The sequence below is a fragment of the Pleurodeles waltl genome, chromosome 4_2 (assembly GCF_031143425.1).
Source record: "Pleurodeles waltl isolate 20211129_DDA chromosome 4_2, aPleWal1.hap1.20221129, whole genome shotgun sequence".
Lineage (NCBI taxonomy): Eukaryota > Metazoa > Chordata > Amphibia > Caudata > Salamandridae > Pleurodeles > Pleurodeles waltl.
Window position 1 is genome coordinate 186,043,983 of NC_090443.1, and position 27,682 is coordinate 186,071,664.

The 27,682-nt window shown below is 45.3% G+C and overlaps 1 protein-coding gene across 1 annotated transcript in view; it reads left to right on the plus strand.

Moving 5' to 3' along the window:
• LOC138293833 (lactoperoxidase-like) overlaps window positions 1-27,682 on the plus strand; it is an 814,295-nt gene that overhangs the window by 297,050 nt on the left and 489,563 nt on the right. The window contains exons 5-6 of the mRNA XM_069233150.1: window positions 5,991-6,342; window positions 18,573-18,733. Coding sequence (XP_069089251.1) covers window positions 5,991-6,342; window positions 18,573-18,733 — 513 coding nt within the window. The remainder of the gene's footprint in view (window positions 1-5,990; window positions 6,343-18,572; window positions 18,734-27,682) is intronic.

Consider the following 27,682-nt stretch of genomic DNA (forward strand, 5'->3'; position numbering starts at 1 on the left):
TTGTATGTGTCACTGGGACCCTGCCAGCCAGGGCCCCAGTGCTCATAAGTGTGCCCTGTATGTGTTACCTGTGTTATGACTAACTGTCTCACTGAGGCTCTGCTAATCAGAACCTCAGTGGTTATGCTCTCTCATTTCTTTCCAAATTGTCACTAACAGGCTAATGACTAATTTTACCAATTTACATTGGCATACTGGAACACCCTTATAATTCCCTAGTATATGGTACTGAGGTACCCAGGGTATTGGGGTTCCAGGAGATCCCTATGGGCTGCAGCATTTCTTTTGCCACCCATAGGCAGCTCTGACAATTCTTACACAGGCCTGCCACTGCAGCCTGAGTGAAATAACATCCACATTATTTCACAGCCATTTTACACTTCACTTAAGTAACTTATAAGTCACCTATATGTCTAACCTTTACCTGGTAAAGGTTGGGTGCTAAGTTACTTAGTTTGTGGGCACCCTGGCACTAGCCAAGGTGTCCCCACATTGTTCAGGGCCAATTCCCCAGACTTTGTGAGTGCGGGGACACCATTACACGCGTGCACTACATATATGTCACTACCTATGTGTAGCTTCACAATGGTAACTCCGAATATGGCCATGTAACATGTCTAAGATCATGGAATTGCCCCACCAATGCCATCCTGGTATTGGGGAGACAATCCCATGATTCCCCGGGTCTCTAGCACAGACCCGGGTACTGCCAAACTGCCTTTCCTGGGGTTTCACTGCAGCTGCTGCTGCTGCCAACCCCTCAGACAGGTTTCTGCCCTCCTGGGGTCCAGCCAGGCTTGGCCCAGGAAGGCAGAACAAAGGACTTCCTCAGAGAGAGGGTGTTACACCCTCTCCCTTTGGAATAAGGTGTTAGGGCTGGGGAGGAGTAGCCTCTCCCAGCCTCTGGAATTGCTTTGATGGGCACAGATGGTGCCCATCTCTGCATAAGCCAGTCTACACCGGTTCAGGGATCCCTCAGCCCTGCTCTGGCGCGAAACTGGACAAAGGAAAGGGGAGTGACCACTCCCCTGACCTGCACCTCCCCTGGGAGGTGCCCAGAGCTCCTCCAGTGTGCTCCAGACCTCTGCCATCTTGGAAACAGAGGTGCTGCTGGCACACTGGACTGCTCTGAGTGGCCAGGGCCAGCAGCTGACGTCAGAGACTCCTTCTGATAGGCTCCTTTAGGTGTTGCTAGCCTATCCTCTCTCCAAGGTAGCCAAACCTCCTTTTCTGGCTATTTAGGGTCTCTGCTTTGGGGAATTCCTTAGATAACGAATGCAAGAGCTCATCAGAGTTCCTCTGCATCTCCCTCTTCATCTTCTGCCAAGGAATCGACTGCTGACCGCGCTGGAAGCCTGCAAAACTGCAACAAAGTAGCGAAGACGACTACTGCGAACTTGTAACGCTGATCTTGCCGCCTTCTCGACTGTTTTCCTGGTGGTGCATGCTGTGGGGGTAGTCTGCCTCCTCTCTGCACTAGAAGCTCAGAAGAAATCTCCTGTGGGTCAACGGAATCTTCCCCCTGCAACCGCAGGCACCAAAGAACTGCATCACCGGTCCTCTGGGTCTCCTCTCAGCACGACGAGCGAGGCCCCTTGAACTCAGCAACTCTGTCCAAGTGACTCCCACAGTCCAGTGACTCTTCAGTCCAAGTTTGGTGGAGGTAAGTCCTTGCCTCCCCACGCCAGACTGCATTGCTGGGAACTGCGTGTTTTGCAACTACTCCGGCTATTGTGCACTCCACGAAGATTTCCTTTGTGCACCGCCAAGCCTGGGTCCACGGCACTCTAACCTGCATTGCACGACCTCCTGAGTTGTCCTCCAGCGGCATGGGACTCTCTTGTGCAACTTCGGATGAGCACCATTTCACTCCACTTCGTAGTGCCTGTTCTGGCACTTCTGTAGGTGCTGCCTGCTTCTGAGAGGGCTCTTTGCCTTGCTGGGCGCCCCCTCTGTCCCCTCACGCAATTGGTGACATCCTGGTCCCTCCTGGGCCACAGCAGCATCCAAAAACTGTAACTGCAACCCTTGCAGCTAGCAAGGCTTGTTTGCGGTCTTTCTGCGGGAAAACACTTCTGTACGACTCTTCACGACGTGGGACATCCATCCTCCAAAGGGGAAGTTTCTAGCCCTTGTCGTTCGTGCAGAATCCTCAGCTTCTACCATCCGGTGGCAGCTTCTTTGCATCCACAGCTGGCATTTCCTGGGTATCTACCCACTCCCGACTTGATCGTGACTTTTGGACTTGGTCCCCTTGTTCCACAGGTACTCTCGTCTGGAAATCCATCATTGTTGCATTGCTGGTGTTGGTCTTTCCTGCAGAATTCCCCTATCACGACTTCTGTGCTCTTTGGGGAACTTAGGTGCACTTTGCACCCACTTTTCAGGGTCTTGGGGTGGGCTATTTTACTAACCCTCACTGTTTTCTTACAGTCCCAGCGACCCTCTATGAGGTCACATAGGTTTGGGGTCCATTCGTGGTTCGCATTCCACTTCTAGAGTATATGGTTTGTGTTGCCCCTATCCCCATGTGCCCCTTATTGCATTCTATTGTGACTATACATTGTTTGCACTGTTTTCTATTGCTATTACTGCATATTTTGGTATTGTGTACATATATCTTGTGTATATTTGCTATCCTCATACTGAGGGTACTCACTGAGATACTTTGGCATATTGTCATAAAAATAAAGTACCTTTATTTTTAGTATATCTGTGTATTGTGTTTTCTTATGATATTGTGCATATGACACTAGTGGTACTGTAGGAGCTTCACTCGTCTCCTAGTTCAGCCTAAGCTGCTCTGCTAAGCTACCTTTTCTATCAGCCTAAGCTGCTAGACACCCCTATACACTAATAAGGGATACCTGGGCCTGGTGCAAGGTGTAAGTACCCCTTGGTACTCACTACAAGCCAGTCCAGCCTCTTACAACAGCCCCTTGGTTTCTCGTGTGAAATTCAGCCGGGATCACCATCTCATTACCCTGTATGCAGACGATCTGATCCTTACCCTTGAGGAGCCTGCGATTTCGCTACCGGCACTTATGGAGATAATAACCGAGTTTAGCCAGGTTTCGGGATTCCGGGTGAACATGCAGAAGTCCCAGGTCCTTAGTTTGTCGGTCAGCTTGCATCATGACGAAACCTTGAGAGCAAGGTACCCCTTTCTTTGGTCGTCTTCGCGTCTTTCCTACTTAGGGGTTGAATTAGCGACTTCAGCTGCCAAGACGGCGAGCCTGAATTACACAAAGTTGGTTCGTGAGGTGCAACGGGACCTGTAGTCATGGGGGAGACACAAACTGTCTTGGTTGGGTAGGGTAGCGGCGTTGAAGATGACAATCCTGCCGCGTATACTGTATGTGTTTCAGGCGCTTCCGTTGACTCCACCTCCTCGGACGATATCCACTCTTCAATCGGCGGTTCTGAGATTCGTATGAGAGGGTAGGCCGGCGCGTCTCCCTCTGCATGGTTTAATATCGCCCTAAGAGCGGGGGAGCGCTAGCGGTTCCCTGACTTTTGCGATATTTTCATGCAACACAATTGCGCTTTTGTGAGAAAGTAGCCTCTTTCTAGCCTTGTTACCCCCACTTTTGGCCTGTTTGTGAGTGTATGTCAGGGTGTTTTCGCTGTCTCACTGGGATCCTGCTAGCCAGGGCCCAGTGCTCATAGTGAAAACCCTATGTTTTCAGTATGTTTGTTATGTGTCACTGGGACCCTGCTAGCCAGGACCCAAGTGCTCATAAGTTTGTGACCTATATGTATGTGTTCCCTGTGTGATGCCTAACTGTCTCACTAAGGCTCTGCTAACCAGAACCTCAGTGGTTATGCTCTCTCTTTACAAATTGTCACTAACAGGCTAGTGACCAATTTCACCAATTTACATTGGCATACTGGAACACCCTTATAATTCCCTAGTATATGGTACTGAGGTACCCAGGGTATTGGGGTTCCAGGAGACCCCTATGGGCTGCAGCATTTCTTGTGCCACCCATAAGGAGATCTGACAATTCTTACACAGGCCTGCCACTGCAGCCTGAGTGAAATAACGTCCACGTTCTTTCACAGCCATTTACCACTGCACTTAAGTAACTTATAAGTCACCTATATGTCTAACCTTTACCTGGTAAAGGTTGGGTGCTAAGTTACTTAGTGTGTGGGCACCCTGGCACTAGCCAAGGTGCTCCCACATTGTCCAGGGCAAATTCCCCGGACTTTGTGAGTGCGGGGACACCATTACACGCGTGCACTATACATATGTCACGACATAGATTCCCATCGTACATTTTGTTGGGGTTGCCCAAGCCCCTTACCTTTCCCTTGAGATCGTTAAAAGGGAGGCAGATGGCTCTGGCACTTAACGCAGTGTTACAGCTGATCCTGGCGTTGTGGGGTACAGATAGGCTTCCGACGCGTGCCTCATGGCTTTAGAAGCTGTGGTTTATCCTCGACATGGAGAAACTCACCCTAGCCTCCCAGCAGCGGATGGGAGAAATGAGTGAATTATGGAAGCCATTCCTTCAGATCCTATCCGCAGAATTTACTGAGTTGACATGCCCGGCCTATTTGAGAGTCTTGAGGCTAACTTGAACTTTGGTTAGACTGTTGTGGAGAGGGATGTCTGGGAGGGTTACGATTGGGTGGGCCGGAGGGAGGAGTAGAGGAGTGTAGAGAAACTAAGATGACACAGGTGCCGGAGGGGAAGCATTGTTGGTATGTGTTTATTTTTGAGTTTACACCGGGCCTCATGAGGGGGACTTGCACTCTGAAGACTATTGGGCGTTGTCTGGCTGCTCGTTGGACCGTTTGGGGCGGGCGGTGATGTCCCCTTGGGCATGGTGCGGGACTAATTGGAGGGACTTTATCTGTAGATTTGAGTTCCTACTGCATGATATATTTTTCTCACCGCCCTGTGATATGCTGTTTTTTGTATGTTTACTTGTTCAAAATAATAAACAGATTTGATCCATAAAAAATGCTTCAAACAGAGAGAGCATTTTTTACATGGGATGTCAGGCTTCAACAGATTATCTTAGTTATTCTAGTATCTTCTTTGAGATTGAGCATAAACTTCATTGGTCTCCACCAATTGAAAAATTGGTTAAGGTCAAATATTTTTCAGAAAACAATGAAGCATGCTGTATGCCACCTATATAAAGAGATGATGGAGTCATTTGACCTACAGACAATAGCAAAATAATGTGTCCTCCACACTAAACAGCACAAGAAAATATTTGGCTTTACAAATAAAATTTCAGGATTTCATTATAACTACCTGCAACAAAAAGAAAGGTTTCTGAGTAGTCCAGTTGGGTTTTGAGGTATATGAAAATGTTGTTTATTCTTCCCTTTTTCTCTTCCAACCTTATTTGCTTGGTGGATAAAGATGCAAGGTTCATGTTTTTCACATATTTTCTAATTACTTTCTAAAATGTAACTAACAATAGAGCATAATTAGAGACTTTGACGACATGCCCTCCTTTCTTGCTATTTCACTTCAGAACTATACAACTGTATACATTTATAGAAGCCTGCGGCTCTCAGATGATGGGCACTTTCTATAGGGTCAATGAAAATTCCCCAAGGCTGTCCTTGTCCCCCCCCCCAGAAATGTAGTGGCTCCCACACCCCTGGTTTTAGTTTAGTTGTTATGCATGCTAAATTTGCTAATAAATATTTCACCCTTGACACAAACATATTTCCTTGTGTCATGTTATACAATCAGTACATCAAAGATCCACCAGATCCTTTTTTACACTGAAAATGTCTGAGTATGCCAACATCCCTCTTATCTTTTAGGTTGGACATAATGCCAAGGTGTAGAAATATCTTTTTTCCTGACATAAAAGTTGCTATTAAAGTGGAAGGATGTTGGGACAGGTAATTCCTTAGCACGAAAGATACAAGGAGAAGCTATGCTCAGTTACAACACAATGTAGAGTTAGTTGTTTTGTTGTTAATTATCTCACTCCATTATTTTTGCTGTTTTTCAGATTCCGCCCAATGATCCATCCAATAACACACAAAGGAAATGTATGCGGTTCATCCGCACAGGCCCTGCTTGTCCTACTAACTCAGTGGTCCGTGAGCAGATCAATGGAGTGACAACATTCCTTGATGCAAGCACTGTCTACGGAAGTGAGGAGTGCCAAGTTCGAACTCTGAGGGACACAACAAGCCAGCGAGGTCTGCTTTTGGTTAACAAATGGGTTTCTGATAAAGGTCGAGCGTTTTTACCCTACGTTAATGACACAAAAGATTTTTGTCCAGTGGGTATCTCGTGTTTACCTGTTAACCCTTGTCCAGCCCTCAACTTAGAACACAACGTCTCCTGTTTCATTGCTGGTAAGTCATAATCCTATTGATAATCTCAAAGTTTCTTGATTATGTGATGTAATGTAAAATAATGTTAGTAGGTCATTTCTTGTGCTGACCTATATCTCTTGTATGCTCCATTCTTGCCTTATCACCTCTGTGTAGGTCTTTATAGAAAACCATTTTTTCCCTGCAAGGGGAGAACTGTCTGCAAGGGGAGAACTAGATTGGGTGCATGGCAGATCCTCAAACATGTGAGAGGAGAGTAACCCTATTAGTTATACTGTGGCTCTACAGAGGCAGGATGCATGCACACTCATGAAAAATAACTCATATGCATTTGAATGAGACAATCTGAGGCAATTTAAGATGAAAATCATTGGCCGTGATGTCAACTGGCAGTCAATGAAGAAGGTTAGAGTTCACGCACTCTCTTAAACAGAGGTTGTCTCAAATCATTTGATGACTTTTGCACAGACTTTCGACTGCTTCCTTCTCAAATTTGGAAATATAATCAGATGCTCTCTTTGTGGAGTCCAGTTTGGACCCTCCTTTCCCTCACCCATATCTCCTATCTGGAACTATTTTGAGCTTTGGGAACAATGCAGGGAAATGTTCTTTGGGCACTATTGTACTGTTATTGATATCACATTATTAGTGTAGATAGTGGAAGCTCTTAGACATACATAGCAGGAGAAGTTAGAAGTTCATTTACTGATGACTTGACCTGGCATTTTACTGTTAAACAGCAATGAATTGCAGGTAGCGAGACTCAAGTATAGCTATTTCAAAATGTTACATGAATGGACATTGATCTCCTCATACGTTGCATCTGGCCCACATGAGTCTCGATGCAAAGTACTGGAGATGCAAGGAGGTGAATTGTGACTTCCCACACATCCTGTAGTCTTTTTCCAACCTCGCACTATTCACAAATATGGGTATCCATACAATTGTCACCTGGATGCCATTTTGGACTGTGATCCTTTTTTTAGTCAAGCTATATGACACTTCTGAGATACCTGTTGTAAAAAAAATGTTTTTTAATTTGGGTGGGTGACTGTCCATCTTAAGGAATAACCACAACCCTTACCAGACTGAACCCTTAAAGTGACAAATTTAACTTGAGCTCAACTCCCTGGTAGCTATGACACAAAACAGAACAGCTTAACTTTCTTAATTCTTAGTGCCTTTCCATTTCTAACACTGAAATCCAGCTTGAGTCAGCCACCGTACCCCCAAAAAGCCCAGAGGCACAAGTCTGATGGAAAAAAACAGGGTTTTTCAGCAACCAGACAGTAGATGCACAAGCATCATATAGGCATCCTGTTTTTTTTCTTTTCAAGTGCACCCCATGTGTTATACGTGAACCCCTTCAGACCTGTCAAGCAGGATGTGGTGCTCTAGTGGGATTGGACACTATGATGTCATATAGTATGCCCACAGCCCCCACCATTCTGCTGAGCACAAACAAATCATAGCTGCCTATTCAGGTTGAACTGTCAGTCACAGTGACTTATTGTGTAGCTCATGGTAGGAAATCCACAACTCTTTCACACCTATTCATTTGCTAGTCACTAGCTTGGAGAGAGAGCAAATGTAAGTTAGACTCCAGGAACTTGAGACTCAATAAGCTAACTTTCTAAAGGTGACTTTTCTTCAACATTTATTAAAAATCAGATTTCACCATTGAATTGGATTGGATTTTTAATAATTATTTTTCTAGGGAGTCACATACCTGATGTACAATGTTAGGATTGTAATCTTTACTTTGTTTTTTTACGTAGGAGAGGTTGGCCTGCCACAGCGACACTAACATTTCGGTGCTAGTCACTGTAAGGACATGTTAGCATCAAATTTCTACTTTCCTACTTTTAAATATGAATGAACCTGCCTTGTGAACTATAAGACCATAATAGGGATGACTTGGTAATATTTAAAAGGGCGTTTTTTGACCTGTCCAGAGGGTTCTTTTCAGCAGATCCAATTGCAGTGTTTAAACTGCCAGAATAATGCTATAAAGGTAGACCTGATGCCATGTTTTGTTCCATTACTGTGGTGAATTGCATAATAGGTGCTGCAGTCCACTAGTGACATTAAACTTACAGGTCCTGAGTACATTTTGTACCATATACTAGGGACGTTATAAGTAAGTAATAAATGGCAGTTAGGAGGACTCTAGTTTCATTTTTTGAATGAAGGAGCACAGGCACAGAACAGGCACTTTACCATTGGTTAAAAGGGGTAGAGTGCACAGAATCCGACAGCCAATTAAACCGGTTAAAGCAAAATCTAGGTGGACATCACGCAAAAGATGGTCATTTACTACACCACAGATATGAATTCATATGAGATAGTGGCTTGCTACTGCATTGTCTGTTGCACAGTTATACATACCAGAGCTCTGGAAGTCCCATTTGACCCTCAAGCATTTCAACCTGTTTGAAGAAGTGCTGAATATTGTGGCGTAAGAGAGGGTAAAGTAAATTACCAAATTGCCATTTTTTACATGATTTGGGGAACTTCATAAGACCTACATAGCCAAACCCTAGTTTCTAGGTATTTTCTGTGCTCTCCATGATCTTGCAGTATGCCCTCACAATCCAGCCCTCACATCTCTTGACATATGAAACCTACTGCCCTTCTTTGTAACTGGATTGAACTGTCACTTGATCTAGTTGTTCAATAACTCTTGAAGCCCACCTCTCCTTCCTCCCAACTTTGAATCAACATTCACTATTGCACAAACTTATCAGGTCATCACGGTTCTCTCTAGCCTAAGGAGTGCCAGTGTGTGGCCTCAGGCGAAAGAACAATGGACCAGTTGAGAATTATTTGTCCAACTTTTGCTCTCACCATTATTTCCTTGAACACCCATTAGCCCCCTTGGATACAATGACTACGCTCAAGGCACAGGCGATCTGTAGACCTCTGGACATGCATTTTCCCATCCCCATCCAAACCAACTCCAATCAACATACGAGTAGAGCAAGAAAATGTGGCCATCAATGCAACCCCAATTAGCCCTCAGCCTCCCTGACCCCACACCCCCATGTGCTTCCCTTCTGTTCTTTAGGATGTGCATTCCATAATACTTCTTTCTTAGTGAGACTGCTGTATTTCTGTAGCTGTTTTTGTGATATCTAGTTAGCGAGACTGTGTTCTGTAGCTCTTTTGGTGATAACTAGTGTTGCCAAGGTAGGGTGGGCTCACAATGGACCCCTGATGGTTCAATTCTGGATGAAAAAGTTGCTCAATCAAGAATTGTGATTAAAAAGAAACAATTCCCAAAGTGAATGCTCCTTGTGTCGTGTTGTGTAGTAGTTGACTTATCACCTGATCACTGTGTTTACCCTGGAAATACCAAAGCTCAGTTACCCTTGACTTCCCACCTCCCTACATAAGATCCTTTTTAACCTAGAACGCCTGCAACCCAATTCCAATTTCTAATACTTAGTGTTATGAAGCTATTTTAGGCCACAAATTGTTGTTCTCTAGGAAAAGATACACCACAGTCTAAATTGTCTTGCTTACTGTAGGAAAGTATCATCTTGCCTGGCATGTTACCCCCATTTTCACTGTATGTATGTTTGTTTTTGCCCATGTGTCACTGGGATGCTGCCAGGCAGGACCCCAGTGCTCATAATGTATGAGTTCCCTGTGTGGTGCCTAACTGTATCACTGAGGCTCTGCTAACCAGAACCTCAGTGTTTATGCTCTCTCTGCTTTTCACAATTGTCACTGCAGGCTAGTGACCATCTTCACCAATTCTCATTGGCACACTGGAACACCCCTATAATTCCCTCGTATATGGTACCTAGGTACCCGGGGTATTGGGGTTCCAGGAGATCCTATGGGCTGCAGCATTTCTTTTTCCACCCATAGGGAGCTCAGGCAATTCTTACACAGGACTGCCAGTGCAGCCTGAGTGAAATAACGTCCACATTATTTCACACCCATTTTTCACTGCACATAAGTAACTTATAAGTCACCTATATGTCTAACCCTCACTTGGTGAAGTTTAGGTGCCAAGTTACTTAGTGTGTGGGCACCCTGGCACTAGCCAAGGTTCCCCCACATTGTTCAGGGCAAATTCCCTAAACTTTGTGAGTGCAGGGACACCATTGCACGCATACACTACACATAGGTCACTACCTATGTGCAGCGTCACAATGGTAACTCCGAACATGGCCATGTAACATGTCTGGGATCATGGAATTGTCACCCCAATACCATTCTGGTATTGAGGGGACAATTCCATGCATCCCTTGGTCTCTAGCACAAAACCCGGGTACTGCCAGACTGCCTTTCCTGGGTCTCCACTGCAGCTGCTGCTGCTGCCAACCCCTCAGACAGGTTTCTGCCCTCCTGGGGTCCAGGTAGCCCTGGCCCAGTAAGGCAGAGCAAAGGATTTCCTCTGAGATAGGGTGTTACACCCTCTCCCTTTGGAAATAGGTGTGAAGGGCTGGGGAGGAGTAGCCTCCCACAGCCTCTGGAAATGCTTTGATGGGCACAGATGGTGCCCATCTCTGCATAAGCCAGTCTACACTAGTTCAGGGATCCCCCAGCCCTGCTCTGGCGCGAAACTGGACAAAGGAAAGAGCATGACCACTCCCTTGACCTGCACCTCCCAGGGGAGGTGCCCAGAGCTCCTCCAGTGTGTCCCAGACCTCTGCCATCTTGGATTCAGAGGTGTTGGGGCACAATGGACTGCTCTGAGTGGCCAGTGCAAGCAGGTGACATCAGAGACGCCTCCTGATAGTTGCTTACCTCTTTCAATAGCCAAGCCTCCTTTCTTAGTAGCCAAACATCCTTTTCTGGCTATTTAGGGTCTCTCCTGTGGGGTATTCATCAGATAACGAATGCAAGAGCTCACCAGAGTTCCTCTGCACTTCCCTCTTCGACTTCTGCCAAGGATCGACCGCTGACTGCTCCAGGACGCCTGCAAAACCGCAACAAAGTAGCAAGACGACTACCAGCAACATTGTAGCGCCTCATCCTGCCGGCTTTCTCGACTGTTTCCTGGTGGTGCATGCTCTGGGGGCTGTCTGCCTTCACCGTGCACTGGGAGCCAAGAAGAAATCTCCAGTGGGTCAACGGAATCTTCCCCCTGCTAACGCAGGCACCAAAGGACTGCATCACCGGTCATCTGGGTCCTCTCTCATCCTGACGAGCGTGGTCCCTGGAACACAGTAGCTATATCCAAGTGGCCCTCACAGTCCAGTGATCCTTCAGTCCAAGTTTGGTGGAGGTAAGTCCTTGCCTCCCCACGCTAGACTGCAAACCTGTGTACTGTGTGATTTGCAGCTGCTCCGGCTTCTGTGCACTTCTCCAAGGATTCCTTGTGCACAGCCTAGCCTGGGTCCCCAGCATTCCATCCTCCTGTGCTCAACCATCTGAGTTGAACTCCAACGTCGTGGGACCCTCCTTTGTGACTCTGAGCCAACTCCGGTTCACAAATCTTCTAAGTGCCTGCTCTGGTACTTCTGCAGGTGCTGCCTGCTTCTGTGGGGGCTCTCTCAGTTGCTGAGCGCCCCTTCTGTCTCCTCTTCCAAGGGACAACATCCTGGTCCTTCCTGGTCCCCAGCAGCACCCAAAAACCTCTACTGCAACCCTTGCAGCTAGCAAGGCTTGTTTGCAGTATTTCTGCGTGGAAACACTTCTGCAACCTCCAGCACGCCGTGGGACATCTTCCATCCAAAGGAGAAGTTCCTAGCTCTCTTTGTTGTTGCAGAATCCTAGGCTTCTTCCTTCTAGAGGCAGCCTTCTTGCACCTTCATCTGGCGTTTCCTGGGCTCCTGCCTCCCCTGGACACTATCGCAACTCTTGGACTTGGTTCCCTTGCCTTGCAGGTCCTCAGGTCCAGGAATCCGTCTTCAGTGCTTTGGTGGTGTGTGTGGTTCTTGCAGAATCCCCCTATCATGACTATTGTGTCCTTTTGGGGTAGTAGGGGAACTTTACTTCTACTTTTCAGGGTCTTGAGGTGGGATATCTTGGACACCCTGACTGTTTTCTTACAGTCCCAGTGACCCTCTACAAGCGCCCATAGATCTGGGATCCATTCGTGATTCGCATTCCACTTTTGGAGTATATGGTTTGTGTTGCCCATAGACCTATGTTCACCTATTGCATCCTATTGTAATTCTACACTGTTTGCATTACTTTTCTTACTATGACCTACCTGTTTTGGGTTTGTGTAAATATGACTTGTGTATATTCCTTACCTTCTAACTGAGGGTACTCATTGAGATACTTTTGGCATATTGTCATAAAAATAAAGTACCTTTATTTTTAGTAACTCTGGGTATTGTGGTTTCTTATGATATTTTGCTATATGATATAAGTGGTATATTAGGAGCTTTGCATGTCTCCTAGTTCAGCCTAAACTGCTTTGCCATAGCTACCTTCTATCAGCCTAAGCTGCTAGAAACACCTATATTCTACTAATAAGGGACAACTGGACCTGGCACAGGGTGTAAGTACCACAGGGTACCCACCATAAGCCGGGCCAGCCTCCTACAGGGGGCTGTCTACCTACCAGGGTTGTAGAATTAATGGATGAATCACCTAAGTTGGGTTTTTCTGATCTTGTATTCCTCGTGCACTGTCTATAATGATCTGTCACAAGATATTCCTCTGCTTCATCATTCCAGTGCAGCATCTATTTAACACAAGATGGGACAGCGTAGTTCCCCATTTCTTCTCTCAAATTCTAGATCCGCTTGCGGGAGTGGATACATTGATTATTCCACTGACAGGTGTCTGTTGTATGCATTTCTTCCTTTTCTGCTTATCGAGAAGATGCTACTAAAGTCTGTTCTCAAGAAAGCATTAGTTCTGGTGATTTTCTCGATTTTCTCTCAGAGGATGGTTTGCTTTAGTTATGTTTTCTTTATGTTACGCAGATGGCATTGGAACATTGTGGGTGTAACCGCTAGTACTCAGTTAATTAATCGCTCCTGGAAAGGTCTCCCATGTGATTATCCAGGATAAAGTTAGGGGACTGGAAACTGAAGTTCTAGGTTTGGTGAATTTGTGTCTGTTAGTGGAAGCTGCTGTGTTCGTTCAGCATCCAAGCAGACTGTTCACTAGACAGGTGTACAATTATCATTATGTTTCGTTTCGGCCTAGGTGCTTGTATAAAGTGGTCCAGCCATCTTCGTGTTCTCCAAGGAAAGGCCGGATCGGCCATAACGAGCATCAGAAGTTTCCCTGGGAGGGTGGGAACTGGTTTTGTTACTAGGGGTGGCTTATCGCTAACCTGGAGGGCACTGTGTTTTGAAAATTGTTATGGATTTAAAACACCACCTGTAGAGTTGCTTTTATATACAGCAGTATTCAGGAAACAAAAAACAAGTTAAGATACCTCTGGTGATTACTGTTCCTTCGGGAGAGGTATTGAAGTTTTGTCTAATGGCATTTTTGACTCATTTAAGTAGCACAGAGGATTAACATGCCTGCTGCAAAGAAGGTGTACCATGCAGCTCACAGAAATGTACTTTATGTGGATAGCTCGGTGGGCTACTGCTTGTGTCATAGAGATCATTTGTTACTTGCAGTTTATATGTTACAGTCGTAATATAGCACAGTAAGCTGTGAACTGCCATCAAAGAGATGCATGCAAACTGCTTCATGCAGGTTGGAAAAGTATGGTTTTTTCCAATTCTTTCATCATCATAATATTGCAAAAAAGGGATAGTTTGGGTAGAGGGGCCCCCTGCAAAAGCTAACTATCTTGGCATGGTTGTAGGCTGGTCACAACCACCCTGACACCACAAGACACGATTCTGGAACCCAGGGGCGAGAGAGCCTACTCTCTGGGTCCCAGAACAAAGCTCTTCCTGGGCAGAAGTGCTATCACTCCTCCCCCCAGGAATCTGCACTGCCCTGCTAGCAAACGTCAAAGGGCTTATCGCCTTTGAATAAAACCTGACCCACAAGCCTATTGCTGTCAGCAGATGGCCACCCGTGTTGCAACCCCACTTTTGGTGGGAGCAACGGTGGGAAAACACACAAAGGACAGGACGACTGGTCAGCCCCAGCTTGCTCCACTCCTCAGGTGTTGCAGGCAGGTGACCCTTCCATTTCATTTTCTTCCATCTTGCATGGAAGAAAAATAGCCAATCAAGTGTAGGGAAGTGATCTCCCAAACTTCTGCAGCTGGTCCAGAGGGCCCACTGGTGACCTTGACATACCTACAAAGGGAGACATTGGTAAACGTATTGCCTGATTTTACATGCATTTTTAAAGTAACAACTCTAAAAATAGATAACTGAGTTTGAGTTCCAAATTACTCATACAGTCTCTTGAACCAAAATACCAGGCACATAAGATTTGAGCTAAGGCTATTTAGATGAGCTTATGCCCACGTCTTTCCCCATCCCACAACAGCTAAGTAGCCTTAGCAGGATTTCTGTGTTATAGCCATAACACCCATCCTCAAGCTTGATTTGCAGCTAAACCCACAATCGAACACCACTTCAGCAGATTTACTTAAAACTCTTTATATGTCATTCTGTTTCCTCTTTTACTTTTATATTTTCACTTCCTTTCTCTTTCTATCATTATATTCTTTCTTTCACAGCATCTTTCTGTTATAATGATATAAACTCTTATTGTATATTTTAATTTTGTTTATAAACAATTACTGAACCGTTTATGATACAACTATTTCATTACCATTAATACGTAATTACCATATGTTAGAAATTGGGGCTCTAGTTGGCTGTAGTTTGCACCCTGTCCAAGCAGGGACCCTCACTCTAGTCAGGGTAAGGGAATCACACAGCTAAAATAATGCCTGCTAACCCACTTGGTAGATTAGCACAAGCAGTCAGGCTTATCTCAGAGGCAATGTGTAAAGTATTTGTAGACCCATACACACACAGTAACACAGTGAAACACTACAAAAGGAATCCACACCAGTTTAGAAAAATAGCAAATATTTACCTGAATAAAACAAAACCAAAACAACAATAATCCAACATATACAAGCAAATATATCACTTTTAAAAGATTAAATGCAATTGTAGCTCTTTGAAATCAATGAAGCACTTGACTTAGGTCAAGTGCCTGAGACGCGCAAAGAACACAGACGATGTGGGCCGCAGGGGCGGTGAAACTTTGAAAGAGCCAGGGATGTGTCAGTTCCTTACTGTTGCAGGGGGGGTGATGGCTCGGTTCCTTACTGTTGCAGGGGAGGTGATGTGTCGGTTCTTACTGCCACGGGGGAGGTGATGCATCATTTGCAGCATGAAGTGTTAGTTCCTTCTTGCGGTGTGGTGTCGGTAACCAAAATGGCACCCAGGGATGATGTGTAAGTGATGCGTCTGAAGTCAAGCAGCGATGCGCGGCTCTCACAGCAATGAAGAAGGTGCTGCATCAGAGTCAGGGCGGTGCGTCACTGACTCCAGTGATGCAATTCTTAAAACTCATGCAGCAGTGGCTGTTCAGACACGCTGCAATGGAAAGCTAGGGCCTGCTTGGAAAACCATTGTTTGTTGCATCAAAAGGGACTACTCTCTGGGGCGGGCAGTGGCAATGTGTCGAATTCTTGCAGCAATGCGTCAGTTCAGAATGATGGAGTGAGTTGATGTGTGGATTACTTCTTGCAGTGCCAAAAACCTCCTTCAAGGGCACCACTTGGCAAGACAGGGCTCTTAGCAGAGGAACGCAGGGGCCTGCAGATGAAGTCTTTGATGTCCCTGAGACTTCTTAACAGGAGCCAAGCTCAAGTTAAGCCTTTGGAGAACATTGGAAAACAGGATGTAGAAAGCAAAGTCAGGTCCTTTCACACCCAGAACAGAAGCAGCAAGCAGCAGGCCAGTACAACAAAGCTACAGGCAAAGTGGCAGTCTCTCCTACAGCAACCAGCTCTTCTTCCTAGCAGAATGTCCTCAGTCCAGATGTGTTCGAACTTTGTGGGGTCAGAGGTCCAGTACTTATTCCCATTTCTGTCTTTGAAGTAGGACAACTTCAAAGGGGAGTCTTTGTAGTGCACAAGACCCTCCTTTCCCCTGCCCTGGCCTCAGACACACTGCAGGGGGTTGGAAACTGCTTTGTGTAAGGACACGCATATCCCTATTCAGGTGCAAGGGTCTGCTCCTCCCACCGCTCTAACTCAAGAAGACCCATAAGGAAATGCAGGGCACATCTCAGCTCCCCTTGTGTGACTGTGTAGAGTTAATTCACAAACAGCCTAACTGTCATACTGACCCAGACATGTATTCAGCAGGCAGGTAAATGGTTAAGCAAGAAAATGCCCACTTTCTAAAAGTGGCATTTTCAAACGCCTAGTTCAAAAATCAACTTGACCAAAAGATGTATTTTTAAATTGTCAATTCAGAGGCCCCAAACACCACATCTGTATCTACTCCCGGGGGAATTACACTTAAAAGATATTTCAAGTCAATCCCCATTTTACTCTATGGGAGAGATAGGCCTTTCAAAAGTGAAATCAAAATTTAGCAGTATTTCACTATCAGGGCAAATAAAGCACATCAGTGCATGTCCTACCTTTTAAATACACTGCACCCTGCCCATGGGGCTACCTTGGGCTTACCTTAGGGGTGACTTACATGTAGTAAAAGAGAAGGTTTGGACCTGGCAAGTGAGTGCACTTGCCAGGTCAAAATGACTGTTTTAAACTGCCCACACAGACACTGCAGTGGCAGGTCGAAGATGTTTACAGGGCTAGTCAATCAGTGCTGCAGGCCTGCTAGTAGTATTTGATTTCCAGGCTCTGGGCACACATGGTGCACTCTTCTAAGGACCTACTAGTAAATCAAATATGCCAATCATAGATAAACCAATCACCAATACAATTTAGACAGAGAGCACTTGCACTTTAGCACTGGTTAGCAGCGGTAAAGTGCCCAGAATCCTAACGCCATCAAAAACGAAATTCAGCATAGCATATAAAACATGTCAGATGGAAAAAAGACAGGGAAAATCACGCCAAGAGCTACAACACCATAACTGATTTTTTCATATTTTTATGGTTCTACTAAAATTGTATTAATCCCTTTGATGCTGTTAACTGATGTAAACCCTTCAAGAAAATTGCTAAATTGAAAAAAATAATTCCTTGACAGGCCTGCTTTTCACCATACAGCATATGTTAGAGTAACTCATCAAGATTCCAGAAGTTTGCCTTAATAGAAAGAAACAGTGGGTTTAAAGAAACCCATTGAATTCCCAAGAGTTTCCATCATTGGAGGATATCAGTAGCTATAGAGTAGTTCAATGAAGTGCCAGGAGATTCCATCAGTGAAAGATAGGTGGTGATAAAATAATCCATCAAGATCCGAAGAGGTTTCAACAATGGAAGATATCAGTGGATTTAGAGCAGTCAATTAATATTTAAGAAGAATCAATCAGTGAAAAAACATTGTTGAGAGAGTAAATAGTTAAGATCCAGGAGGTCTTGAAAGTGGTTATAGCATGCTCTCAATATTCTGAATAGTGCGTTCAGAGTAATCTTTTGAGGTGTCTGGAGATGTCAAAAGTTGAAATGATCAGTGGCTATGAGAAAAGTTAAGTCCTGGGAGGTTTCATCAGTGTAGCATGTTCTCAATAATACTCAGAAGTGCGTTCAGAGTAATCTACTGAGACCTCTGGAGGTTCCATCCATCAAATAAATCAAAGGAGGTGTTATAAATTGAAGAGGCCAGTGGCTTTAAAATGACGCAGGAAAAGCCTTAAAAAATATATCAGTGCCAAACATAGGTAGCCACAGAACAATAAACCTTTGTTTCAGGAGTTTCTGTAAATGTTGTTGTTGTGTTTTTATAGCATTAACCTGCAGTTAAGGATCTAAAATCAGTGGTGGCTCCGCGAACCCCTCCCCCCCTCCCCCACCCCCCCCAAGCAGCAACAGCTGCAAATCCTTTGACAATGGAAGGATAATATATTAAGTTTATTATCCTTTCATTGTTAAAGGGGAGGGGCATTGGGGATGACGAGGAGAAGGAGAGTGCACTGTGCACTCCCCTCTGTGGGCATGTGTGCTTGGCCTGCTGTCTTGGGCCGGCCAAACACACAGCCTGTGCCTGCTGAGGAGATGGAGGAGCGGCAGCGTGGCACGCAGGTAATTTAAAAAAATATATATTATTAATATTAAAATTCCCTTCACTCCCCAACTCCCCGCGTGCCTCCCCACCCCTTGTAATCCCAGAGAGCCGCGACTGTCTAAAATATATTTATGAATTGCTATTCATACTACACAGAACAGTTAAAATGTATGTTTTACCCTCTTTCAGGTGACAGACGAGCAAATCAAAATTTAGGACTTTTGTCCATTCACACAATTTTCGTTCGAGAACATAACCGGTTGGCCAGAGAGCTGAACAAATTAAACCCACACTGGGAGGACGAGAAGCTCTTCCAGGAGGCTCGAAAAATTATTGGAGCCCACATCCAGGTACTACCTAGATTATTTGGATAATACTTATAGTCATACTGTGAAATATATCATTTCTGTTTCAGAGGTAGAACTGTTTTTTAACTAGGAAAGACTGCTACTGATTTGTTCCTCAGATGAATGAACGCAAGAAAAACCAACGAATGCTACAAATTACTTGTCATAACTACTTCTGTGCCCGTCCAAAAGACATTTAGTTTACTTTGTCTTCTAGCGTACCATGAATGTCACACAAATATCAAATAAATGACGAAATCCTGATGAGCCCATAACTCTCTCCATATGCTCCTTGAAAAAGGAAGAAACTGATTGTAAATCTCTTCAGCTTTTTCTGTCAAAGCCCCATATGCAGTCTGCAAAACATGCAGATTATACACATCGAAAGTTCTAGACCCCAGGTCCTCCTTCAAAAATTGACATCCGTCCCTCCTGTCGTGCACTATAGACTGATGAATGATTTGTGGATGAAACCATAACAGTATTCATGACCTAAACTAGTAATGTATTCTGGATAACTGAAGGTTTGAACGAGCTGAACATAGCTATCTTGCAGAGCTCAGTATAACATTAAGGCTATATGAAACTGACCGACCTCAAAATAGCGAAGCAAACTGGTGCATATCTTGGAGAGTATGTATGACATTATAGACGGAGGCAAATGTAATGTCAACAGTGCGTATTAAGGAATTGGACGCAGATTTTGTGTTCGCACGCCTTGAACACTCAACGCAGATCAGGGGAGAGCAGGAAACGCTTCCCTTTGTATAATGAATAAAAGCAATGGAACGGGCTGTCCTCCCGTCTCCTTCATGACTTCTCCCTTAGGAGAAATACTTGCTAAGTGGACAGAGCCTCGATCCCTCTTTCGAGCACCATGTAATCCTGACAGGCTTCTATGTGCTATTTTTAATTTGATTTTCCTACCTGTTCCAATCATTCTGTCCTATTTCAATGGTGGTGGTGGGGATAATTGAAGTCTTTTGCTTGATCAGTAGTTGAACTGCAATTTCTGTTGAGAATTTTGTCTTTTCAAAAGAAAATTGCACGTCCTTTTTCTTTTCTAATAAGAGGGAGAAACATACAAAATGAAAGTGTCATTTGAAATCATTGTAATGGCACACGCAAAATGAATTACATTTATAGACTTCCATGAGCCACAGAGAGTGAAACAAAGTTACAACTACAAAGGCCCTGTGGCAATTACATCATTATAATAGAAGACATACCTCCTCCTGCATGATGCATAGGGAGTGACACAACGTTAATGCTACAAAGTCCATGGTAAACATATATGGAAGAAAGTTATCCAGAAGATTCCTTAAATCAAAAGATGTTCTAGACAATAATAGGGTATCAGAGTGCAGAGACTTTTTTCAATTCAATTTGGGGAAGTTGTTAACACAGTTGTTCAGAAAATCTACTAGATCGTTGATGTATAAGGAGAAGAGTGTAGTTGCCAGGAAGCACCCCTAGTAGAACCCCCCAAGCAAATTATGATAGGGTTTATTAGCTCATTTGTCCTAACCTATCAGACCTAAGCATTGTTAGGTTGATGTAGCATGATCAAAATATTTAATAAGTGTATAGGAACACGCATTGCGCCAAGGACTTCACATCATTTTTTTCCTAGGAACCAAATGAAAGGTGGCCTTAGGGCCAATGAAGGCTAGTTACAGTTGATCTTTTTGAACATGAGTGGATTTCCATGTTATGAGTGAGAATTGAAAGCTTGACCAATAATTTTGGCGGGGAAGCCTGCCTGAAACCAGGATAAAATCTAAGCACCTAATACCCAATCTTGAAGTTTGTCCTGAAGTCGCTTACAGAACATTTTATGCAAATTATCAAGAGAATTTATAGGCCTATAATTTCCAGGGAAAGGTACCTCTATTTCCCCACTCAGGCATCTCGTAGGTCAGCCCGTCAAGAATGGCCTTTGATAGTATTTTGATGTAGGGTGCCCAGACAACAATTTCCGAATTATATAGCTCCTCTGCAATCATATCTTGTCCAGGGGGCTTACCCAGCCAAACAGACTTGATGGCTTTGATTGTGTCAATCATAGAGAAGGGAATACGCTCTTTATCAGTTATGTCTATCATACCACAACCTATTTCGGCAGTAGGCTTCTGGTTTGAATCGAAATCCGAAAAATGATTAACCCACAGTCTTGGTTGTAAATAATGATCTGTGGGCATACCTACAGATAAACTACCATGGGCTATTATCTGCCAAAAGGCAGCAATATCATTAGTATGTGAAAGCTTCAATAAATTCTGCCAATTGCCCTCATCCCATTCTTGCTTTTGTATGGTCAAGGCATGCTTATATGCTGTTCTAGCTTCCCTGGTGGCTTCACAGGATTAGGTGTTAATTGCTAAGATACGTTTTGTTTATCTGACCTGTAGAAAAGAGTTGTTACTTCGCTTGTCCTTGCAAATCTCGATTACTGCAATGGCCCATACCTCAATATGCAGCAATGATTAGTGAATAAATTCCAAACAGTGCAGAACGCAGTGGCACGACTGCTCCTGAAAATCCCCAAATTTCACTCAGCGTCTGAGAGTCTAAGAAACCTGCGATGACTTCCAGCCAAACAAAGAATCTTTTTCAAAGCCTTATGCATCATTCATAAAGCATTGAACGATGTGGATCCTGCTTTCTTGACGAACTGTCTCAACTGGCATGTTCCAGCAAGGACCTTACGATCAGCTTTATCTAAAAACCTTGTTATCCCCAGATCTAAGAAAACTTTCTGGTGAGGTAGAAGTTTCACACTTGGGTCCACCAAAGCTTGGAACTCCCTGCCTCTCAAAACAAATTATTTGCCAAATCTTTTAGCCTTTCGCGAAAACCTTAAAAAACTGGATGTTTGAAAAGTAGACGTGGTCTCAGTTTAATGGAACAGAGGAGCTAGTGTCAAGACACCCATTGGTATTTGAGTACTCTGTAAGTACTTTTTAACATGAACATTTAACATTAAATAGCAGCAAAGGTGTCATACGTTTTTGTCAAAAGGGAGGGATTACATTGTATACTCGGCCATTTAACACTTCTTCTATTGTTGGAATGTCAGGTTCCAAATAATTCAATGCATGAGTGCCACCTAGGTCATGAAGAGTGTAGGAGGCTGGACTGGCTTGTAGTGAGTACCAAGGGGTACTTGCACCTTGCACCAGGCCCAGTTATCCCTTATTAGTGTATAGGGTGTCTAGCAGCTTAGGCTGATAGATAATGGTAGCTTAGCAGAGCAGCTTAGGCTGAACTAGGAGACGTGTGAAGCTACTACAGTACCACCTAGTGTCATATGCACAATATCATAAGAAAACATAATACACAGTTATACTAAAAATAAAGGTACTTTATTTTTATGACAATATGCCAAAGTATCTTAGAGTGTACCCTCAGTGAGAGGATAGGAAATATACACAAGATATATATACACAATAGCAAAAATATGCAGTATAGTCTTAGAAAACAGTGCAAACAATGTATAGTTACAATAGGATGCAATGGGGAAACATAGGGATAGGGGCAACACAAACCATAAACTCCAAAAGTGGAATGCGAACCACGAATGGACCCCAAACCTATGTGACCTTGTAGAGGGTCGCTGGGACTATTAGAAAATAGTGAGAGTTAGAAAAATAACCCTCCCCAAGACCCTGAAAAGTGAGTGCAAAGTGCACTAAAGTTCCCCTAAGGACAAAGAAGTCGTGTTAGAGGAATAATGCAGGAAAGACACAAACCAGCAATGCAACAACTGTGGATTTCCAATCTAGGGTACCTGTGGAACAAGGGGACCAAGTCCAAAAGTCACAAGCAAGTCGGAGATGGGCAGATGCCCAGGAAATGCCAGCTGCGGGTGCAAGGAAGCTTCTACTGGACAGAAGAAGCTGAGGTTTCTGCAGGAACGAAAAGGGCTGGAGACTTCCCCTTTGGTGGACAGATTCCTCTCACCTTGGAGAGTCGTGCAGAAGTGTTTTCCTGCTGAAAGGACGCCAACAAGCCTTGCTAGTCGCAAATTGTGTGTTTGGCGTTTTTGGACGCTGCTGGGGCCCAGGAGGGAACAGGAGGTCGCAAATTGGACCTGAAGAGAGAAGGGACGTCGAGCAAGACAAAGAGCCCTCACTGAAGCAGGTAGCACCCAGAGAAGTGCCAGAAACAGGCACTACAAGGATGCGTGAAATGGTGCTCGCCGAAGTTGCACAAAGGAGTCCCACGTCGCCGGAGACCAACTTAGAAAGTCGTGCAATGCAGGTTAGAGTGCCGTGGACCCAGGCTTCGCTATGAACAAAGGATTTCCACCGGAAGTGCACAGGGGCCGGAGTAGCTGCAAAGTCGCGGTTCCCAGCAATGCAGCCCAGCGAGGTGAGGCAAGGACTTACCTCCACCAAACTTGGACTGAAGAGTCACTGGACTGTGGGGGTCACTTGGACAGAGTCGCTGGATTCGAGGGACCTCGCTCGTCGTGCTGAGAGGAGACCCAAGGGACCGGTAATGCAGCTTTTTGGTGCCTGCGGTTGCAGGGGGAAGATTCCGTCGACCCACGGGAGATTTCTTCGGAACTTCTGGTGCAGAGAGGAGGCAGACTACCCCCACAGCATGCACAAGCAGGAAAACAGTCGAGAAGGCGGCAGGATCAGCGTTACAGAGTTGCAGTAGTCGTCTTTGCTACTATGTTGCAGGTTTGCAGGCTTCCAGCGCGGTCAGCAGTCGATTCCTTATCAGAAGGTGAAGAGAGAGATGCAGAGGAACTCGGATGAGCTCTTGCATTCGTTATCTAAAGTTTCCCCAGAGACAGAGACCCTAAATAGCCAGAAAAGAGGGTTTGGCTACCTAGGAGAGAGGATAGGCTAGCAACACCTGAAGGAGCCTATCACAAGGAGTCTCTGACGTCACCTGGTGGCACTGGCCACTCAGAGCAGTCCAGTGTGCCAGCAGCACCTCTGTTTCCAAGATGGCAGAGGTCTGGAGCACACTGGAGGAGCTCTGGACACCTCCCAGGGGAGGTGCAGGTCAGGGGAGTGGTCACTCCCCTTTCCTTTGTCCAGTTTCGCGCCAGAGCAGGGGCTAAGGGGTCCCTGAACCGGTGTAGACTGGCTTATGCAGAATTGGGCACATCTGTGCCCAACAAAGCATTTCCAGAGGCTGGGGGAGGCTACTCCTCCCCTGCCTTCACACCATTTTCCAAAGGGAGAGGGTGTCACACCCTCTCTCAGAGGAAGTTCTTTGTTCTGCCATCCTGGGCCAGGCCTGGCTGGACCCCAGGAGGGCAGATGCCTGTCTGAGGGGTTGGCAGCAGCAGCAGCTGCAGTGAAACCCCAGGAAGGGCAGTTTGGCAGTACCAGGGTCTGTGCTACAGACCACTGGGACCATGGGATTGTGCCAACTATGCCAGGATGGCATAGAGGGGGCAATTCCATGATCATAGACATGTTACATGGCCATATTCGGGGTTACCATTGTGAAGCTACATATAGGTAGTGACCTATATGTAGTGCACGCGTGTAATGGTGTCCCCGCACTCACAAAGTTCAGGGAATTGGCTCTGAACAATGTGGGAGCACCTTGGCTAGTGCCAGGGTGCCCTCACACTAAGTAACTTTGCACCTAACCTTTACCAGATAAAGGTTAGACATATAGGTGACTTATAAGTTACTTAAGTGCAGTGTAAAATGGCTGTGAAATAACGTGGAGGTTATTTCACTCAGGCTGCAGTGGCAGGCCTGTGTAAGAATTGTCAGAGCTCCCTATGGGTGGCAAAAGAAATGCTGCAGCCCATAGGGATCTCCTGGAACCCCAATACCCTGGGTACCTCAGTACCATATACTAGGGAATTATAAGGGTGTTCCAGTAAGCCAATGTAAATTGGTAAAAATGGTCACTAGCCTGTCAGTGACAATTTGGAAAGAAATGAGAGAGCATAACCACTGAGGTTCTGATTAGCAGAGCCTCAGTGAGACAGTTAGTCACTACACAGGTAACACATTCAGGCACACTTATGAGCACTGGGGCCCTGGGTTCCAGGGTCCCAGTGACACATACAACTAAAACAACATATATACAGTGAAAAATGGGGGTAACATGCCAGGCAAGATGGTACTTTCCTACACAACCCCCCCCCCAAACGAAGGACAATAAGACTAGCCATGACCTGATGAGTCTTCATTGTCTAAGTGGAAATATCTGGAGAGTCCATCTGCATTGGAGTGGCTACTCCCAGGTCTATGTTCCACTGTATAGTCCATTCCCTGTAGGGATATGGACCACCTTAACAATTTAGGATTTTCACCTTTCATTTGTTTTAGCCAAAGTAGAGGTTTGTGGTCTGTCTGAACAATGAAGTGAGTGCCAAACAGGTATGGCCTCAACTTCTTCAGAGCCCAGACCTCAGCAAAGGCCTCCCTCTCAATGGCAGACCAACGCTTTTCTCTAGGGGTCAACCTCCTACTAATAAAAGCAACAGGTTGATCCTGGCCCTCAGAATTAAGTTGTGATAGGACTGCCCCTACTCCTAATTCAGATACATCAGTTTGGACATAGAATTTTTTAGAGTAACAAGGGCTTTTCAGGACAGGTGCAGAGCACATGGCCTGCTTCAGCTCCTCAAAAGCTTTCTGACAGTTTGCTGTCCATAATACCTTTTTAGGCATTTTCTTGGATGTGAGGTCATTAAGAGGGGCTGCAATGGAGCCATAGTTCTTAATGAACCTCCTGTAATACCCAGTGAGGCCTAGGAAGGCTCTCACCTGAGTCTGAGTGGTAGGGGGAACCCAATCAATAATTGTTTGGATTTTCCCCTGAAGTGGTGCAATCTGTTCCCCACCAACAAGGTGTCCCAGATAAACCACCTTACCCTGCCCTCTCTGGCACTTTGAAGCCTTGATAGTGAGGCCTGCCTTTTGCAGGGCCTCCAAAACTTTCCATAGGTGGACCAGGTGATCATCCCAGCTGGAGCTAAAGACAGCTATATCGTCCAAATATGCTGCACTGAAAGCTTCCAGCCCTTGGAGGACTGTGTTCACCAACCTCTGAAAAGTGGCAGGTGCATTTTTCAAACCAAAAGGCATTACAGTAAACTGGTAATGTCCTCCAATGGTAGAAAATGCAGTCTTAGGTTTAGCATCTTCTGACAATTTGATCTGCCAATACCCTGCAGTCAAGTCAAAAGTGCTTAGATACTTGGCAGATGCCAGTGTATCTATGAGCTCATCTGCCCTGGGTATAGGGTGAGCATCAGTTTTGGTTACCAAGTTGAGACCTCTATAGTCTACACAAAACCGCATTTCCTTCTTTCCATCTTTGGAATGGGGTTTTGGTACCAGTACCACAGGAGAAGCCCATGGACTGTCAGAGTGCTCAACCACTCCTAGTTCTAACATTTTCTGGACCTCTTGCTTTATGCAGTCCCTGACATGGTCAGGCTGCCTATAGATCTTACTTTTGACAGGTAAACTGTCTCCAGTATCTATAGTGTGCTCACACCAAGAAGTGGTACCTGGCACAGTAGAGAAGAGTTCAGAGAATTGATCTAGGAGATTTATGCAATTGTCTTTCTGCTCAGCAGTGAGACAATCAGCCAAAACTACACCTTCCACAAGAGCATCTTGTTCTGTGGAAGAGAAGAGATCAGGTAGAGGATCACTGTCTTCTTCCTGTCCCTCATCAGTTGCCATGAGCAGGGTGAGATCAGCCCTGTCATAGTAGGGTTTCAGGCGGTTGACATGGAGCACCCTAAGGGGACTCCTGGCAGTGCCTAAGTCAACTAAATAGGTGACTTCTCCCTTCTTTTCAACAATTGTGTGGGGACCACTCCACTTATCTTGGAGTGCTCTTGGGGCCACAGGCTCCAAGACCCACACTTTCTGCCCTGGTTGGTACTGAACCAAAACAGCCTTCTGATCATGCCATTGCTTCTGGAGCTCTTGGCTGGCCTGAAGGTTTTTACTGGTCTTTTTCATGTACTCAGCCATCCTTGATCTTAGGCCAAGTACATAGTCCACAATATCCTGCTTAGGAGCTTTTAAAGGTTGTTCCCAACCCTCCTTTACAAGTGTGAGTGGACCCCTAACAGGGTGTCCAAAAAGAAGTTCAAAGGGGCTGAAGCCCACTCCTTTCTGGGGTACCTCCCTGTAGGCAAAAAGGAGGCATGGTAGAAGGATATCCCATCTCCTGCGGAGTTTTTCAGGGAGACCCATAATCATGCCTTTGAGAGTTTTATTAAATCTCTCCACCAGTCCATTTGTTTGTGGATGATAGGGTGTTGTGAACTTGTACGTTACACCACACTCCTTCCACATGGCCTTTAAGTATGCAGACATGAAATTGCTTCCCCTGTCTGATACTACTTCCTTTGGGAAGCCCACCCTGGAAAATATTCCCAGGAGGGCCTTTGCCACTGCAGGAGCTGTAGTGGTCCTTAAAGGAATAGCTTCAGGATATCTTGTGGCATGGTCCACTACCACCAAGATAAACCTATTGCCTGAAGCAGTAGGAGGGTCAAGGGGGCCAACTATGTCAACCCCTACCCTTTCAAAGGGAACCCCAACCACAGGCAGTGGGATAAGGGGTGCCTTTGGGGTTCCACCTGTCTTGCCACTGGCTTGACAGGTTTCACAGGACTTACAAAATTCCTTTGTGTCCTCAGACATTCTAGGCCAATGAAACAGGGGAACAAGCCTGTCCCAAGTTTTCATTTGTCCTAGATGCCCAGCTAAGGGAATGTCATGTGCCAGTGTTAGGAGGAACTTTCTGTACTCCTGAGGAATCACTAATCTCCTGGCAGCTCCAGGTTTAGGATCCCTAAGCTCAGTGTACAAGAGGTTGTCCTCCCAGTAAACTCTGTGAGAGTCACTGACATCCCCATTAGCCTGTTTGACAGCTTGCTGTCTGAGACCCTCTAATGTGGGACAGGTTTGCTGTGCCACACTCAGCTCCTCTCTGGCA